The 14653-nt window shown below is 44.1% G+C and overlaps 1 protein-coding gene across 1 annotated transcript in view; it reads right to left on the minus strand.

Moving 5' to 3' along the window:
* LOC143766944 (oocyte zinc finger protein XlCOF8.4-like) overlaps window positions 1-14653 on the minus strand; it is an 82114-nt gene that overhangs the window by 39830 nt on the left and 27631 nt on the right. Inside the window, exons 2-6 of the mRNA XM_077254960.1 lie at window positions 5966-6115; window positions 5657-5836; window positions 5451-5574; window positions 5270-5367; window positions 4981-5071 (exon numbers count right to left, since the gene is read on the minus strand). Coding sequence (XP_077111075.1) covers window positions 4981-5071; window positions 5270-5367; window positions 5451-5574; window positions 5657-5836; window positions 5966-6043 — 571 coding nt within the window. The 5' untranslated portion in view covers window positions 6044-6115. The remainder of the gene's footprint in view (window positions 1-4980; window positions 5072-5269; window positions 5368-5450; window positions 5575-5656; window positions 5837-5965; window positions 6116-14653) is intronic.

Consider the following 14653-nt stretch of genomic DNA (forward strand, 5'->3'; position numbering starts at 1 on the left):
AGATTTCTTGAAAGAAGTTACCCAAAAAAATTGATCCATAGAGCCTTCTCTGAAAGCAAAAAAATAGAACAGATAGACTTAATCTCTAATAATATAAAAACAAAAAAATCAGCAGCTGATACTAAGTATAGTTTCAATTTTATTACTACTTTTTCAGCCCAGAACAAGAGAATTCGTTTGGTTCTGAAAAATCATTGGGGCATACTTCTTAATGATCCCATATTGGGGAAGCTTCTTCCCAGCAATCCCCTGATATCGAAGGGCCCCAACATTGAAAAACATGTTGGCCCCCAGCCGGCTAAAAAAGAAAGAGGATCTCAGTCCCTCTACAAAAAAGCCCAGACAAGGCTCCTATAGATGTGGCCTCCCAAGATGATCATTCATCAGACAGCGGAAATTCAGATGAGTTTCAAATCAAATCCCATGTGACTTGCCAATCCAGTTTTGTCATCTATGTCATTATATGCGAATGTAAGAAATGATATGTGGGCAGGACAACGCAACGGCTGCATAAAAGAATAAACTCACACAGGTAGAATATAAAAGAAGGAGTTTTACAGCATGGCCTTTCCAGGCATTATGCAATATATCACAACAAAAGGATCTCCTTCAGGGTGATCCCTATTGACCATGTCCCCCTTGATAATCCTCTTAACAGAAAAGAGATCTTCTGGATTCACAAGCTGAACAATATAAATCCCCATGGACGCAACAAAACAACTGATTTGTTCAATTGATTTGGATATTTCTATGGATTCTGCTCTGTTCTCCTGTAGAACCTCATTATTCCTCTGCACGTTATAACGTTTGTTTTTATTCATTTTTTTAGAAAGGAGAGGGGAAAAGAGAGAAAAAAAAAGAAAAAATATATATTCTCAGGGATTTTTTGGGAGTTTTTTTGTTTTGTTTTCCACTGTTATCTCTTTGGTTTCACAGACTCTTGTGAAACCACCACCAAACAAAACAATCCAATCAAATCCACCCACGGCTTAATACATCAGTAGCAGGGTCCTGACAATGAATAAATGTTTTACCACCGTAGGTTCTAGCACTCCCCCAGCTTGCAAAAGGTATTCGTTTGCTTAACTACTCTTTTTAATGTGTAATTTTGTATTTAGATTTTTACATGTATGAGCAATGGTTTTAAGTGCTATACTCAATTATATTTTATGATTGTTTCGTGTGTTTTATGACGTACATATGTGTTTGAATATGTGTTTAAGTCGGATTCCCCGCCCACTGGGTGTGGTGTTTTTTGTCTCCTGTGGCGTCTCCATGTGCCTTCTTTTGCTATAAATACAAGACCCTGTATGTGTATAGACTGTCCTGAGGAAGTGGCGTGAACACCATGAAACGCGTAGAAATAAAGTCAATTCTCTACTACATCTACTTGGACTTCTCTGGTACATTATCCTGACAGGCGAGCAGCGCAGTCTGATGCCCCATTCTCTTCACCTAGCAAAGGATAAAGATGCTCAATAGGATTTAGATCAGGGCTCACAGAAGGCCACTTCAGAATAGTCCAATGTTTCCCTCTTAACCATTCTTGGGTGTTTTTAGCTGTGTGTTTTGGGTCATAATCCTGTGGCAAGACCCATGACCTGTGACTGAGACCAAGCTTTCTGACACTGGGCAGCAGATTTCTCTCTTGAATCCTTTGATAGTCTTGAGATTTCATTGTACCCTGCACAGATACTAGACACACTGTGCCAGATGCAGCAAAGCAGCCCCAGAACATAACAGAGACTCCTCCATGTTTCACAGTAGGGACAGTGTTCTTTTCTTGACATGCTTCATTTTTCTGTCTGTGAACATAGAGCTGATGTGCCTTGCCCAAAAAGTTCCATTTTTGTCACATCTGTCCATAGGACTTTCGCTCAGAAGCTTTGTGGCTTGTCAATGTGTAGCTTGGCAAATTCCAGTCTAACTTTTTTATGATTTTTTTTTTCAACAATGGTGTCCTCCTTGGTTGTCTCCCATGAAGTCCACTTTGGCTCATACAATGACGGATGGTGCGATCTGACACTGATGTTCCTTGAGCTTGAAGTTCACGCTTAGGCTACTTTCACACTAGCGTCAGCGTCGGACCTTGCAAATAAGGTGCAATCATTATACCAATTATCTGAAAAAGTAGAGGGCTTAATGTGGGAGAGTATACATCACTCTAAATAAACCAATTAGCCAAATATCACTACCCTAGGGATAAAAGCGACACTCAAAGTCCTGCCTACCCATGTCACCTGTCAGCGTTTGTCCAAGGCTGCTCCAATGCACATTCAGGAGGCAGCCTCCTGAAGACGCCCACGCGAAACGCGAGTCGGAGCTGCCTTGGACACACGCTGACAGGCGACATGGGTAAGTAGTACTTTGTTTGAGTGTCGCTTTTTTCCCTAGGGCAGTGATATTTGTCTCATGGGTTTATTTACAGTGATGTATACTCTCCCACATTAAGCCATATTAAGCCCTCTACATTTTCGGATAATTGGTATAATGTTTGCACCTTATTTGCACTATGCACTTTTTTACTATTGCATTGAAGTCTATTGAGGTGGATATTTATGACCTCTGCTTGCCCAGCCTGCTTTTTCTCAGTGCCACTGTTTTTGTGTCCTTCACACAGAAGCTCTCTGTGTGCCTTGTGTTAGAGAGGGGATTTCCAACCTACTCAGGTGTTCTGTCTTTTAGGTACCTACGCAATGAAGCAATAATCAGAGAGACACACGCTCATTGTCTGTCCAAATAGTCTCTGGTCTTTATTTTTAGGGCTGGGCTTTTAAAGAAAAAAACGTAATTCTGGCGTGTTGAATTTTTTTCTCGTTACGCCGTTTAGCGATCAGGTTAATGCTTTTTTCACTGATAGATCGGGCGATTCGTAACGCGGCGATACCAAATACGTGTAGGTTTGATTATTTTTTTATTGATTTATTTCGAATGGGGCGAAAGGGGGGTGATTTAAACTTTTATATTTTTTTTATTTATTTCACTTTTTTTTACTTTTTTTTTTTAACTTTTGCCATGCTTCTATAGCCTCCATAGGACACTAGAAGCAGGCACAACACAATTGCCTCTGCTACATAGCAGCGATCTGATGTTTGCTGCTATGTAGCAGAAATGCAGGTGTGTTGTGAGCGCCGACCACAGGGTGGCGCTCACAGCTGCCGAGGATCAGTAACCATAGAGGTCTCACGGACCTCTATGGTTACAATGGAGAAGCATCGCCGACCTTCGATCATGTGACGGGGGTCGGCGATGCCGTCATTTCCGGCTGCCTGGCCGGAAGCGCCGGTTAAATGCCGCTGTCTGCATTTGACAGCGGCATTTAACTAGTTAATAGCGGCGGGTGAATCTTGATTTCACCCGCCACTATTACGGGCACATGTCAGCTGTTCAAAACAACTGACATCTCCCGGCTTTGATGCGGGCTCACCACGGAGCCCTGCATCAAATCAGGGGAGCTGACATCGGACGTACTATCCTGTCCGAGGTCAGAAATGGGTTAATCTGTATTTGTAGTTTTCAGTTAATAAAATTCTCGTGCTCTGGGGCGGGGCTGTGGGCGGGGCTTTATGTGGGGCTCTAATTACATATTCATCTGTATTGGCTTATGACAGGTCGCTGATCCCTCACTGACCTGCCCCCATTTTTACATAATGCATATAATAGTGGCGATATTGTTGATAATGCCTATAATATTGTGGCTATTGGGAGGCTTGGAAAAAATAAATTACATCCAGCAAAACGTCACCGGCGATGGCGGCGCCTGTCCAGTAGCATCTATGAGAGATAGATGCTACTGGACAGGCGCTGCTGGTGTCATTTTGCTGGATGTAATTTTTTTTCTAAGCCTCCCAATAGCCACAATATTATAGGCATTATCAACAATATCGCCACTATTATATGCATTATGTAAAAATGGGGGCAGGTCAGTGAGGGATCAGCGACCTATCATAAGCCAACACAGATGAATATGTAATCAGAGCACCACATAATGCCCCGCCCACAGCCCCGCCCCAGAGCACCACATAAAGCCCCGCCCACAGAGCACGAGGATCTCAATAACTGAAAACTACAAATACAGATGACACAACAGTAAACCAGAGCTGCATTCATTTATGGTGGACCATTGGAGCTACTATGAATCCTGACCAGAAGATTAGAGGAAATAATATTGCTCCCCATTTCAGGAGAGATTGTGCAGTAATATAAATTTCTTAGGATAAAACAATGTAATTTATGAGGTGGAGTGAATCCATGAAACCAGGGCTGGAGCCAACACATCTCCTGCAGGCGGGAATAAATGTATATTACAGCCATCAGCCACGCACAGCTCAGAGATATATCATGGCACCGGTGTGATGGGTTTATGTAGATTATCACAATCCTCCTGGAAGTTAGTCGGTTTTAATACAAAGTGAAAAGTCCGGATAAAGGGAAACTCTGTTATTGTCCAGAAATTCACACTTGGCCTCACTGCACATTTAATGTTGTCGATCATAAAAGTGAAGTTTGGCCAGAAAGACTGGACCTGGTCTTGTAGGGACCATATGATCACATTCAGCAGCACAGAAGGGAGAGAAGGGAGATTCATCCGATAAGATCTCAGGGTTCTAGGAAGCCAACAGCATCATTACCCTCCGCTTTCTCTTACAGGCCCATCATAATATTTTTCTTCAAGTGATTTTCTATCTTGTCAGCACATTCTACGTACGCTGTCATTTGGCTTTATAGTTCACAGATCTGGGCAGGTAACAGCGTCTCCTAAACCCAGGGGGTAGTTGGATCTACCGGGTTGTAAGTTCTATAGAAAAGGGCTTTCAGTGACCAAAGTCATTAGAACAGTTTTGGGCGGAGGAAAATGTTGTGGTCTAGAGGCAAAATGGTGATCATGGTAATACGGCCGGACTACACCACCGATAAAGCAGCCACAGCCGGTGATGAGAAGAATCTGTGACTTCTCTGCATTTAGTGGTTACTACTCACCTGGGTAGCCATATGTGGGAATCTCCTCTTTACACCACTCATCCCCCCTCACATATGTCTCTCTAGTATTAATATGGGTCAGATCTTCACCCTGAAACAAATATTATAAAAGTCACCGACAGATGGAGAAGTCCCATCTATGATCAGCTCTAATCCTGCCATCTCCACCGTTCTCACTACACAAGTATAAAACATATAATACTGGTGGATAAAACAAGACTGAGCACAAGACCTTCACCGGCGTCTACACATCATAGAGGAGATCTCCTGACACCTTCTCTCCATCTACCTGATGATCCTGAGGAGCACTGGGATCTTCTTGCTTGCAGTCCTGTGGAAGAAGAGGACGGGGACATCTCTCTGGTGTTGTCCTCTTACTGGATAGATCTGGAGGAAACACATACAGGGGGTGAATTCATTCTTTACATACAGATAATTATAGGCCGTGTGTATTTAGTCCTGTCTATTACCTGGAGATGTGAGGGGCTGGGGAACCTCCATTATGACATTCTTGTACAGATCTCTGTGTCCTTCTAAATACTCCCACTCCTCCATGGAGAAATAGACAGCGACATCCTGGCACCTTATAGGAACCTGACACATACAATGATACCGTCATCCCCCGATCCCTTCATAGTGTTACTGTATAATGTCCCAGCATTCCCAGCGGTGTCACCTCTCCAGTCAGCAGCTCAATCATCTTGTAGGTGAGTTCTAGGATCTTCTGGTCATTGATGTCCTCATGGATCAGGGGGTGAGGTGGAGGCCCCGTGATTGGGCTCAGGGGTCTTCCCCATCCCTCAGACACAGGGTCCTGACAGCGCTCACCAGAGGTCTTCTTCACCACTGTGTAATCCTGGTAATGGAGAGACACATTAATAAATCTCACTACAGACATTTCCAGAGTCCTCACCTCTCCAGTTCTGTCCATCTGATATTCCCATAGATAAGAATGATGTAATGTGACATCATCAGAATCTCTCACCTCTCCAGTAAGCCGGAAGAGGATCTCTAGGGTGAGGTGTAATATCCTCTCCGCCATCTTGTCTCTGTCCATATCCATCTGTGATGGGTAAATCAGGAAAATTCTCTTTTGTAGAAGATCTTCACTGAGAGGATCCGATATTGTAGAGACCTGAATGAGAAGATGAGCCGATGTAACATCATAAGAATCCTGTAATAATACGATTACTGGAGATAATAAGGGAAACATATCAGGAGATTTATTATTTTACAGTATTTAGTTTCCTTCTTTACATCTACTAATAAAACCTATATATTTAGGCCACAGACAACAAGCAGTTTCTTCCTCGGAGTCGGCAGCTGAATACGTTCCTCATAGACTCATCTTCCATAACGCTAATTTTCGCCTCATTTACCGACCCTGGAATTGGCATTAGCAATACTGCAGGAGATATTCATTACACGCGACATGAGAAATAACTACTTCATGGTGAGGACGACATCTTCATCTACTACTACGGCTCTAGAGACATATGTGGCCAGAGTCGGTCACTGACTCCATCACCACCGGCCGTCTATATGAAGGTTTCCCGTCTTCCCCGCACTGTAATCTTCTATCACGTTAGATCTCAGCTCTGATTCACACACAGAAGTTTGTTTATATGTTTATAATGTTTTTAATATTATGTTTATAGCCTAGGAAGGGTGTAATACCCATGGAGCATCCCAGGCTATTATTATCAGCTCACAACTGTATACTTAGCCTTTAGTGGCTATTATAATGGGGGACCCCCCCAAAAATGTGATATAGGATCCCCCTATATTTAATAACCAGCAAAGGCTATGCAGACAGCTGCGGGTTGATATTAATAGCCGAAGAAGGGGCCATGGATACTGGCCCTCCCAGGCTAGAAACATCAGCTCTTAGCCACCCCGGAAAAGGCACATCTCTAAGATGCACCAATTCTGGCACTTACCCTCTCTCTTCCCACTTGCCCTTTAGCGGTGGTAAGTGGGGTAATAGCTGGAGGGGTTGGAAAACACAAAAGTTGAGCGGGCACCACTAATGTGAGATTAAAGATATGAATAGGGGGGTGCTACTCATGCACCAAAACCATGCCTATACAGAAAGAAGAAAAAGAAAGCGGCGCAAGAACAGTGCACACACAACCCATATGATAATTTATAAACAATGCTTTATTAAGACAAACAAGTGCAAAAACAAGACATAAAAACATTTAAAAGCATGTGAATTAACACCCAAACATGCATAATCGATGTCCCCTGTATATGGAGACATGAGTAAAGCAGGCTCAATCCAGGTATAGTGATAATAAACCCATTGGACACTCCCAGTGTGTAACAATATTACTCTAAGGACAAGTATGGAGATATACTTGTGACTCAAGTTGGGATCTCCCCTCTAGCACTCTGCATATGCTATAATAAATCTATAGATTTTTATGAAAAATTCATATCCTATAATACAGCCAAATGGTAATACGGCATTGGATATAAATATTTGTTATTGCCACAGTACCGTTAAACCACACTATCGGGGATATCCCCCACGCGTGTCACATGTATCAGCACATCATATACAGTAGCTCGTATAGCAATAAATAGATAAATAATTATACTCACTGGGAATGTCCGAGCCTGCTGGCTCCCTACACGTGTCGCTACTCCTGGTAGCTCCTGACAAAGCTACCAGGAGTAGCGACACGCGTAGGGAGCCAGTAGGCTCGGACATTCCCAGTGAGTATAATTATTTATCTATTTATTGCTATATGAGCTATATGATGTGCTGATACATGTGACACGGGTGGGGGATATCCCCGGTAGTGTGGTTAAACGGTACTGTGGCAATAACAAATATTTATATCCAATGCCGTATTACCATTTGGCTGTATTATAGGATATGTATTTTTCATAAAAATCTATAGATTTATTATAGCATATGCAGAGTGCTAGAGGGGAGATCCCAACTTGATTCACAAGTATATCTCCATACTTGTCCTTGGAGTAATATTGTTACACACTGGGAGTGTCCAATGGGTTTATTATCACTATACCTGGATTGAGCCTGCTTTACTCATGTCTCCATATACAGCTGGAGGGGTTGGTGACACCTTTGTATTGTCCGGTGACATCAAGCCTCGAAGTTAGTAATGGAGAGGCACCAATAAGACGCCCCCATTACTAACCCCATAGTCACATTGTAAGAAAACATAGACACCCAGAAAAAAGTCCTTTAATTGAAAGAATAACACAGACTCCTTTAATAATCTCAATTAAACCATACTTACGACCTCGCCTAATTCAACCGAAGCCCGCAATCTCCTGTAATAAACCAAAAACAATAAAACAACAATATCCCTCACCTCTCCATCGTTCTGCCCCACGCTGTAATCCATGTCTGGGGGAGAAAGAGTTTCCAACCTGGACGGTGCCAAGATGTGACCGTAGAGGCTGAGAACCACTGGTGAATGAGCTGCTGCGAGCGCAGCCTCAGTGTCTAGCGGTGACATCACTGATGCTCCGTTCCCAGCTGGGCTGAATTGCGGTGACCTCGGGGAGAAACCCCGTTGGCACACCACATCGAGCAAGGCATAGGAGCGCCGCTCTTACAGGGGATCCAGGACACCACAGGTCCAGCACTTCTGGTGCAGCGATACTCTTGGGGGCACATAAACTCGCCATCCCCCTTCATCCCAGAACACCATATCGAGCTTGGCATGGGTGTGCCGCGCTTGCAGGATATCCAGGATAAACCCACCATGTCCCCTCATCACAGCACACTACATCAAACTAGGCACGGGAGAGCCGCTCTTGTATGGTATCCAGGACACCACAGGCCCATCACGGACGTGACGGCCACCCCCCTGGATGTCTACTACTAATTAGGAGTTTTACGTCCTCTCAACGCCTTACACCAAGTGACAGGATCTATAATAAAGGGATTGTCCTCCTGCCCTCCTCTTTTGCCACTTATATATGCACATCAGGAAACCAAGTAACCCCATGAATAAGACCCTGGTTGGTCGAAACGTTGGGTTTCTATCCACACGTACTTCTCATATTACCCTGTGGCAACCTTTTTTGTTATGGCAATAAACTTGTTGAACACTTTTGCATCATATAAATTCTGAGTGTGCGGTAATTTTTTGGTATGTGAGCACCGTGAGAAAGTCATGCAGAGGCGAGTTCACCGGGAGAATTATTAAAAAAATACAGTGTGGGGACCACTCTATTCTTGATAACCAGCCTTGCTGAAGCTGACAGTTGAGGGTTGCAGCCCCCAGCTGTGAGTTTTGCCTGGCTGGTTATCAAAAATAGGGGGAACCCAGACAGTTTTTTTTAAAATTATGTATTTACCGCACAGAAGCAGCTGATGAATACTCCTATCATCCGATCCTGCTCTCACTGGTATTAGCAGCAGCAGGTGTCGGATGATGGGAGCAGTTGTCCCATCAGTGGACACCAGTGACCGGAGGTATCCTGTATACCTCCCATCACAGCTGAGCACTTACGCTGTCTTTTGACAGTGGGGGAACTGCGGCTCTCTGACCGGCAGGGATGGTTTCACCGCCGTTAAGAAGCGGTGTTTGCTGCGCTGTCATGCATATGACAGCGTGTCAAACACTGTATTGTCGAGCCCCCCATTCAAATGAATGGGGTTTGGGTCCACTCTGCTCAATGACAGGCTGTATGGACGCATCATGCAGCCTGCCATCTAGAGGTAGCAGAGCCGAGTGTGACGTCACATCCGGCTGTCCTTGACTTTTCTGCAGCAAATACACTACAAAAAAAGGTCCACCTGCGTATTTGCAGCGTTTTTTTCACCATCCATTCAAGTCAATGGGTGAAAAATGCTGCAAAAACTCTGAAAGAAGTGACATGCTCTATGTCAAAAGCACGCAGCAAAGCACAAAATCCTGATGACAAAAAAACAATGTGTATGAGATTTCTGAAATCTCATAGACTTTGCTGGTAAAAGAAAAAGCAGATGAAAATTAGCATATAAAAACGCAGCAAAAACGCCCAGTGTGAACATACCCGTGAGAGCAGGAGCAGATGATGGGGGGTATTCTGCAGCTCCTCTTGTACTGTAAATAAATTAAAAAAAAAAGGTATGGGTTCCCCCTATTTTTGATAATCAGCCAGGCAAAACTCACAGCTGGGGTCTGCAACCCTCAGCTAACAGCTTCAGCAAGGTTGGTTATCAAGCATAAAGGGGTCAACATGCTCTTTTTTAAATTATTTAGATAATTTTAAAAAATGGCATGGGGTCCACCCATTTTGTGACCACCAGCCTTTCTAAAGCTGACAGCTGGGGGCTGGTATTCTCAGGCTGGTAAGGGGCCATGGATATTGACCCCCCCAGCCTAAAAATAGCAGACCGCAGCTGCCCAGAAAAGGCACATCTATTAGATGAGCCAAATCTGGTGCTTAGCTCGGCTCTTTCCACTTGCCCTGTAGCGAAGGCAAGTGGGGTTCAAATTTGTGTAGTTGATGTCACCTTTGTATTGTCAGGTGACATCAAGCCCATGGCTTAGTAATAGAGACAAGCCAGAGATGGTATGTCACTTGTATTGAATTTGTCTGTATAAGTCCCCGCTTAATTGTAAAGTGCTGCGGAATATGTTGGCGCTATATAAATAAAGATTATTATTATTATTAGAAGAGGCAATTTGCATATTTAAATTCCCAGAGGAGCATTGTACGGCAAATAAGCCTCCTTACCTTGACAAGCCAGAGATGGTATGTCACTCTCCATAAGGAGAAACGATACCCCTTAGACCCCATGTCCAGAGCCTCTCACCTAGCCAAATCAGTTCTCATGCTTTGCACTGACGAGGGCCATCAGCCCGAAACACCGTGTCTGTGAATTGAGATACTGATTTGGCTTTTATCCTAAGTCATATTGCACGACTCGTTAGAGGGTTGATTGTGACTTGTAGGATCGCTACTTCCAACAGGTGGCGCTATAGAGTTAAGTCCTCTTTTTCTCCGAAGAGGCAATTTGCATAATGGAGAGTAAGACACCTATCCATTACTAATCCTATAGTTATATGGTAAATAAAGACACAGCAAGAATAAAGTGAATTGAAAAAAATGACACAGACTCTTTTAATAATCTCAGTTAAGCCATACTTACAACCTTGCCTAATTCCACCAAAGCCCTCGATCTCCTGTACTAAAACTAAAATAAAAAAACAACAACATACCATACCTGTCTGTGGTTCTGTCCCATGCCATAATCCATATCTGGGGGAGAAATAGTTTTCAATCTGGACGGTGCCAATATGTGACAGGCTGAGAACCACTGGTGAATGATCTGCTGGGAACACAGCGTCAGTGACTCGCGGTGACATCACTGAGGCTGTGTTCCCATCCGAGCTGAACTGCGGTGACCTCAGTGAGATCCCCGCTAGCACCATGAGAAAGTCGCACAGTGCAGAGGCGAGTTGAAATTCACCGCTGTGAAATTCTCCCGTGAACTCGCCTCTGCACCGTGCGACTTCCTCACGGTGCTAGCGGGGATCTCACAGAGCCCATACCATTTTTTTCAGAAAAATTATCGTTTATTAATTAAATACATGTACAGTAAGTTGCACACACTGTACTAATTGTATTTGTCACTGACATCTATATATCTACCTATTCTATTTGTATTTACTGTATGTAATCCATGTCCTCTATCCTGTCGGCTCCAGCAGTGATTTTACACTACCGCGGCTTCAGAATTACAGACTTTTCTTTTTCTATATAATATATTTATACACGGTCACTGAAATCTATAAAAAAACTTCCTTCTCACCCCCAATGGAGGTGGCCTTTATTGCCCTCATTCTCGGGTCCTCTACCAGAGGCCTTGGAGTTTGAGTGTTGTTGCGCAGGATCTTAGTTGTTCCCAGCATTGCGTTTTTCTTGACAGAGACCTCAGATGTTGCTCCTGGGATCTGTTGTAGCCATTCTTCCAACTTAGGGGTCACTGCTCCGAAGTGCTCCTATCACCACTGGAATCACTGTTGCCTTCACCTTCCACATCTTCTCGAGTTCTCCTTTGAGGCTCTGGTATTTCTCCAGCTTCTCATATTCCTTCTTTCTAATGTTGCTGTCACTTGGCACTGCCACATATATTATCATTGCTTTAGCCCTTTCATTGTCCACCACTTTTTCTGGGGTCTCCCATGTGGACTTAGGGGGAATTAGCCCATATGCTGTGCAGATGTTCCTGTATACAACTCCAGCTACTTGGTTGTGGCGTTCAGTATATGCTGTTCCTGCTTGCATTTTGCATCCTGCCACTATGCGTTAGATGGTTTCTGAAGTTTCTTTGCACCTTGGGTCTTGTGTTGTGTGGTAGATTCCTGCTTCTATGGATGTGGTATTTAGTACTTGCTCTTGTGCTACTATGATTAGTGCCTCTGTGCTGTCTCAGAGTCCAGCTTTCTCCAGCCATTGGTAGGATTTCTCCATGTCAGCCACCTCCATTATCTGTCGATGGTACATCCCATGCAGTGGCTTGTCTTGCCATGGCCGTTCATGTTCCTGTTCTTCCTTCCAGACCTGTTGTTGTTGCTGCCTTAGGCTTTCTCTCAGCATCTCATATTTTGGTGCCATTTTTCTGTTGTATTCCTGGATGCTCCTTGTTTCATCCGTGATGGTGGCCTGGATGCTTATCAAGCCTTGACCACCCTCCTTTCTGTTGGTATACAATCTTTGGGTGTTAGACTTAGGGTAGAGACCTCCATGCATTGTGAGGAGCTTTTGTGTTTTCACATCTGCAGCTTCCATCTCTTCTTTTGGCCAGCACACTATGCCAGCAGGGTATCTGATAACTAGCAGGGCATGTGTATTGATGGCACAGATTTTATTCTTCCCATTGACCTGGCTCTTCAGGACCTGTCTTACCATTTGATGGTATTTGGATGTTGCTGCTTTCCCTGCCTCCTCATCATGGTTACTATATCCCTGTGGAATGCCGAGGTACTTGTAGCATGTCTGTAGATCTGCTATGTGCCCTACTGGTAATTCCACTCCATCAGTCTTGACTACCTTGTCTCTCTTTATTACAAACCAGCCGAACTTCTCCAGTATGAAGGACATCCCGATGTCTTCACTGTAGATTCTTGTCACGTGGATCAGTAATTGAGGTCTCGTTCGTTTTTCTCATACAGCTTGATGTCATCCATGTAGAGGAGGTGACTGATGGGGCTTCCACTCTTGAACTTGTATTCATAGCCAGACTCTAATTATCTGACTGAGGGGGTTCAAGCCTATGCAGAACAGCAATGGGGACAGTGCACCACCTTGTTATATGCCGCATTTGATGGTCTCTTGTGCTAGTTGTCTTGAGTTGAATTCCAATGTTGTTCTCCAAAGCCCCAGTGAGTTTCTGAGGAAGGTTCTTAATTTCCTGTTGACATTGTACAGAGCCAAGCATTCACAGATCCATGTGTGTGGCATTGAGTCATAGGCTTTCCTGAAGTCAATCCAGGCTTTGCTGAGATTGGTCTGTCCGGATCTTGAGTCTTGAGTGACTGCTCGATCTACTAGGAGCTGGTGCTTAGAGCCTCTGGTGTCAGTCCCAATGCCTTTCTGAGCTGGATTCATGTACTGGTTTATATGGTTCTGTAGCTTGGTGGCTATGATGCCTGACAGAAGTTTTCATGTTGTTGTAAGGCAGGTTATTGGGTGGTAGTTGGATGGAACTGTTCCTGTGTGAGGATCCTTCATGATCAGCACTATTCTTCCTTGTGTTAGCCAAGCTGGGTGGTGGAATGCAGCAAGTGCTGTGAGCCTTTGTTTAGCAGTCTCTTCAGTTGGGGTAAGGCCTTTGTACTTGTCCAGCTTGGTCTTATTCTTGATCTTCACACACTACTATATTTCTGATAGTTGGCTGATTCCCTTCGTGGCACCTTGATCTTTGCCTACAGTCTTCTTTTCCAAGTGGAGCATGTACGTCTGTTGTTCTTGCTGGTTGTACAGCCAAGCATTTCCATGATTGCTGAGGCAGTAGCATAGATCAGGTTATTAGTCTGAGTTATGGTGGTGGTAGGTACTGATGCAAGAGCTGCTCTATTGGCTTTCTCTAGCATACTGTTTGTTGGGCTTATTTTGCTGAGCCTTGGCAGTCGATCTCTGGTATTGATGGTATTTAGTTTATCTAAGATCTTCTGTTTCAGACCAGCTGCAGTACTCTAAAGTTGCAGGGTTGGATCAGGATCTTCAGGGGGTTGCATGTGTTTCTTCCAGATCTTCATGTGGGGTGGATCTACAGTGCAGTTGATCCATCTTAAGGTGTGATAATAGCTTTCTCTTTATGATATTGAAACGTTGGGTGACTAGTTGTTTCTCAGTTAGTGGACATGCAGGTCTTGTATCCATCCAGAGTTTCCTCATACGCTTCATATATCCTCTCCCATTTGGTCTGCTGTTATAGTATCATTTCACCAGATCCAGGTTCTCTTGCCCTGTCCATGTATGGTTTGGTCCTGTAGCCCATCAGATTGTCCTGGTTCCTCGACATCTGACGCGGACCTTGTTAATCCAGGTGACGTCTGAGCCGGCATGACTCTCTTTGTTCCTGACTCTCTCATGTTTATTGAGGTAGGCACCATAGTGTTATGGACCAATACTGGTATATTATGTCCAACAGGGCAGAGCCAGGATTTGAACCCCAGTCTCCCACATTGGTGGC

This window comes from Ranitomeya variabilis, chromosome 4 (genome assembly GCF_051348905.1).
Source record: "Ranitomeya variabilis isolate aRanVar5 chromosome 4, aRanVar5.hap1, whole genome shotgun sequence".
NCBI classification, from domain to species: domain Eukaryota; kingdom Metazoa; phylum Chordata; class Amphibia; order Anura; family Dendrobatidae; genus Ranitomeya; species Ranitomeya variabilis.